This window comes from Apteryx rowi, unplaced genomic scaffold, assembly GCF_003343035.1.
Source record: "Apteryx rowi isolate R43461 unplaced genomic scaffold, aptRow1 scaffold_323, whole genome shotgun sequence".
Lineage (NCBI taxonomy): Eukaryota > Metazoa > Chordata > Aves > Apterygiformes > Apterygidae > Apteryx > Apteryx rowi.
The window spans coordinates 907,890-912,526 of record NW_020449675.1 but is presented as its reverse complement, the minus strand read 5'-3'; the positions used below and the strand labels follow the sequence as shown (position 1 = coordinate 912,526).

Genomic DNA, 4,637 nt, shown 5'->3' with positions numbered 1-4,637 from the left:
CGCTGCGCGATCCCGGCGCTGCGCGATCCCGGGGTGCGCTCAGCGCTGCGCGATCCCGGCGCTGCGCGATCCCGGGGTGCGCTCAGCGCTGCGCGCGATCTCGGCGCTGCGCGATCCCGGGGCTGCGCGATCCTGGGCTGCGCTCAGCGCTGCGCGCGATCTCGGCGCTGCGCGATCCTGGGGCTGCGCGATCCTGGGTTGCACTCGGCGCTGCGCGGTCCGGCGTGCGTTCGGCGTTGCGCGATCCCGGGGTGTGCTCAGGGCTGCACATCTGCAGGGGTGCGCTCGGGGCTGCACGCTGTGGGGGGTGTGCTCCAGGCTGCGTGCTCCAAAGGATCCCCTCGGCGCTGCACTTTTCCAGGATGCACGTGGTGCTGCGTGCTCCCAGGGTGCCCTCGGAGCTGCACATTTGCAGGGATGCAGGCTGTGCCGCACGATGCCAGGCTGTGCTCCGCACCACACACTCCCGGGGTGCGCTTGGTGCGGCGCTGAGCGCTGCCCGGGGCAGCCGGCCGGACCCCCCCCAGCGCAGGGCTGGGTTTCCCTGCCGGCTCCTGCCAAGCCAGCGGCCGCAAGACCGTGTGCCGTGCCACAGCCCGGGCCCTGGCGCTGCCCCGGCCAGCCTCGCATGCCGCGCTGGCCCCAGCCCAAGCCCAGAGCCGCGCTGCCGCTGGACACTCGCGCTGAGCCACGTCCCGTCCCCCGGGGCGGGAGCCAGGGCACCGCCTCGGGCCGGGCTCCTGGCTCGCGGCGCCGTCTGTGCAGTTTTCCAGCCGGGCACGCTGTCCGACGAGGTCGCGCGCGCCGCCCCGCGCTGCCCGGCGTGGGCTGCACCCGCCCTCGGGAGCACGGACCCGCGTTGCAGCGAGCCGGCCCGTGCCCAGCCCCAGAGCTGCTCCCAGTGCGGAGGGAGCTGCAGGGCACCCGGGGCCGGCGCAGCCTGGTGCAGGTGGATCGAAGGGGGCTGCAGCAGGGGCGAAGCCTCGCCAGCCCCCCGCGCTTTGGGGCTCAGCACTGCCTCGTTCCCTGTGGCAGAGGGGATTTAACGGAGCCAAAATGTGAAAAGCCCTTTGGGAAGCTGAGGGGAAGGGTCTGGGCCTGGGGCGGCCGCTATTGCTGCGCTCGAAGCCTTGCTCTGCCATCAGGAGCGCCGTGCCCCCGAGATGCTGCATTTCGGCTCCGATGTACAGCCTGTTGCATGCCCTGTCCGGGCTGTGCGGGGGGCTGCCGCCGCCGCCGCGCTCACCCCTTGCRGACGAGGCCGTGGGAAGCGGGGCCGCGCGGGCGATGCGTCCGGGTGCGTCGGGCCCTGCTCTTGTGGTGGAACAAGGAGAGTTTCACGTTTTTAATCATTACCGTTCAATAAAAGCTCTGTCTCCAGCAGAGCGCTAGATGCTATTAAAACAATTAAATCCTTATATTCACTCTTCCTAAACAGCAGTGTCTTGAAACTTGTGAGAATAATCCTGAATCAAGGCGGGAAAGTTCCTGCTCTGAGCCCAGGCGAGGAGGCCGAAGAGGGAAAGCGCCGGCGCTAGGACCCGCTGCGAGAGCCGTGCGCTGGGATGGGACCTCAAGCTGCACCCACTCGCTCCCAAATAGGTCGCTTCAGCTTTTCCCTTCCCAGAAGAACTGCCTTAAAAAAAAAAAAAAAAAAAAAAAAAAAACACCCACCCTCCTGACGTGGAGCTTTGCTGCTGCCGTGTGTTTCGCCCCCCCGGGGGGGGATGGCGTGGGGGTGCCGGGGGCGGGCTGGGGCGCGGAGACGCCTCGCTGACCTCAGCGCGCCAGGCCCYGCTCGCTTTCCACGTTTACAGAAATTCCAGCGGCGCCGGGGCTGGGAATCGCGGGGGGGAAGAGGGCGGCGGGAGGCCCCTCCTCTGCCGCCGCCGCGGCCCGCGCCGGCCCCCTCGGCGGCCCCGCTTCCTTCCCGGCCGCCGCAGCCGCCGAGCGACATGTCCCTGGGCAGCCTCGTCTTCCTCGTGAGCCTGCTGGGGGCCCTGGGGCTGGGCGACCCCGGCCCCCTGGAAGACGTGGTCATAGACAGATACTATATCCCCAAAATCTGCCTGCGAGAAGTCCAGATGGGCGATTTCATTCGCTACCACTACAATGGGACCTTTAAAGATGGGAAAAAGTTTGACTCCAGGTATCGGCGGCCGCGGCTCTTCCCGCGGCGYGGTCTGCGTGCGTGCATGCGTGCGTGCATGCGTGCATGCGGGGCGGCCGTGCCGCGGAGGGGCTCGGGGCGGGCGGCCGCCCGGGAGCGGGGCCGGCCCTGTCCACGTGTCACTGGCGGGTCCGAGCGGCCTCGCCGCTCCGGCCCCCTTCCCAAGCGCTTTTGCGGGGACCGTGCAGCGTTTTGCAGCAGCTACCCCAGGCAGGCAAAGCTGGTCCCCGGAGGGCAGAGCCCCGCGGAGCCTGCGAGCCCGCAGCCACCGGCATCCGGGAGCTTTCCCCGCCGCGCGCGGGATGAGGCCATCGCTGGGATGCTGCACGCTCAGGAATGGGAATTTGCACGTACTGCAGAGAGAGAAAAAATGTGGAACGACTAGCTGAGAGCACTTGTGAGACGTGGCAGCTCGTTATCTCGCAGGCCTCGTTTCACGCTGAGCTGAGCTTTCCCAGGCCCGCGCACCGATCCTGCTTTGCTCACGCTGGTTGCAGGTCGCCGTGCGCGGCGGTGCCTCGCCAGTGGGCTCCGGTGCCGGTCCCAGTTTGCACCAACGTGAGCAAGGGCAGAATCGGGCACGCGGCAAAGGAGCAAAGACAAACCTGGGTGTGCTGAAGCTCAGACCCAACCCAGTGCAGGAACAAAAACTTTCCAGATGGGCATTTTTCAGACTGCTGGAAACCGAAGGGATTCTGCTCCTGTTTAAACACGCCTTATCCTCCTTGCAAGCATGAATAGCAGAGAAAGTAACTCAGCCGTGTGCTGCCGCTCCTCCTGCTGCAAGCCTCAAACTCAATGGGAGTCTGGGGACCTTTGCTGCTAAAATAATTCTTTGTCTCGATGCCTGCAGCGCGCTTCCAGGAGAACGCGTTAGCTGCACGTTAAACAGTGTGACGGATTTCAGTATATCTGAAATGGCCCCCAATTGCTCCTCGGAGTGTGTGTTTTAAGATTTAAAAATAAAGACAAATTTGCAGTTTAAAAATGAGCCCTGGGACGACTTCTTTCCTCCCCCCCCATGCATAAAGCTCCAAACGTGGCATATTGCAACTATTTGCAAGCCGCAGAAAAAACAAGCCCTTCAGAGGCCTCCGAGCCAGACTGCCGGGTGAAATTTGGGGTGGATATCCACGCATTCAGTCCCAGCTTAAAACATAGCTGCCTTCCATTGCACCGCAGGGCAGAGCTGCGTGCTTGGCCAGGCAGCCCCGGGGCTCGGTGCTCCGTCCGGCAGCCCGGTGGCTTCGGCACCACTGCCGGCGCTGCACCGTCTGCAGAGCCCGCATCCCCCCGGCCTGCCGCAAGCCTGCCCAGCTTGGTTGCTCCGTCGGCATTTGCTGAGCACCCCCAGCACCGGGGGCTTTGGGGCTGCAGCGGTACCCGAATCCCAGGGAGACGTGTGGAAACCTTGAGCTTCCGCTTAGCACCGGAAAACAGGGCTGGAGGCTGCCTCGTTATCCGCCGCTCGTTAGCATTCAGGCCGTAGATGAGCCGGCTGAGCTGGAGCCCCGTAGCTGGACGCCTGGCGAAGCCGTGGTGCTCCCGGGCAGAGCGGAGGCGCCTCGGGCGAGTGGCGAGCTGCAGCCCGGGGGGGAGCAGCCCGGAGCTGGGGGCTGCCGGGGGCTGCGCAGCCCGAGGCGAGGCTCAGCCATCCGCTAAATTTGCGAGGCAGGGAGCGAGCCGTGACGGGTGCATGCCTTCGCCCCCAGCTACGACCGAGGCGCCACGGTGGCCGGCGTGGTCGGCGTGGGGCGGCTCATCACCGGCATGGACCGGGGGCTGCAGGGCATGTGCGTGAACGAGCGGCGCCACCTCATCGTGCCGCCCCACCTGGGCTACGGCAGCATCGGCGTGGGTAAGGGCACTGGCCGCGGGCGCGGGAAGCCGGCCGTCGGGGCGCGGAGACCCTCGCTTGCCAGGGCTCGGCGGTGGCCGCGGCAGTGGTGGGGCCCCACGCTGGCTCCAAGGCTCTGCATTTGCTCAGCCCTGGCGCGAGGAGCCCCTGCCCCGGGCCGCGGGTCCCGTCCCCCTCCCCGCTCTCGCCTAAGGCTGCTCTGCTCTCGCTGCCTCCCCTTTAGCGGGGCTGATCCCCCCGGACGCTACCTTGTATTTCGACGTTATCATGCTGGACATCTGGAACAAGAACGACAAGCTGCAGATCACCACCCTGTCCAAGCCGGAGCGCTGCAACCGCACCGTGGAGAACTCGGACTTCGTGCGGTACCACTACAACGGCACCCTGCTGGACGGCACTCCCTTCGACTCCAGGTACGGGCCGCCAGGGCTGGGATGCACCCTTCGATGGGGGATATGGGGCACCAGGGCTGCGATGCACCCTTTGATAGGGGTTATGGGGCACTGGGGCTGCGATGCACCCTTCAATGGGGGATATGGGGCACCGGGGCTGGGATGCACCCTTCAATAGGGGTTATGGGGCACCGGGACTGGGATGCACCCTTCGATG

The 4,637-nt window shown here is 66.2% G+C and overlaps 2 protein-coding genes across 2 annotated transcripts in view; one reads left to right on the top strand and one right to left on the bottom strand.

Moving 5' to 3' along the window:
* The window catches only part of P3H4 (prolyl 3-hydroxylase family member 4 (non-enzymatic)), a 14,380-nt gene extending 13,027 nt beyond the window's left edge, over positions 1-1,353 (bottom strand). The window contains exon 1 of the mRNA XM_026071204.1: positions 1,342-1,353. Coding sequence (XP_025926989.1) covers positions 1,342-1,353 — 12 coding nt within the window. The remainder of the gene's footprint in view (positions 1-1,341) is intronic.
* Positions 1,354-1,955: 602 nt separating this feature from the next.
* The window catches only part of FKBP10 (FK506 binding protein 10), a 5,831-nt gene continuing 3,149 nt past the window's right edge, over positions 1,956-4,637 (top strand). The window contains exons 1-3 of the mRNA XM_026071267.1: positions 1,956-2,149; positions 3,883-4,028; positions 4,252-4,441. Coding sequence (XP_025927052.1) covers positions 1,956-2,149; positions 3,883-4,028; positions 4,252-4,441 — 530 coding nt within the window. The remainder of the gene's footprint in view (positions 2,150-3,882; positions 4,029-4,251; positions 4,442-4,637) is intronic.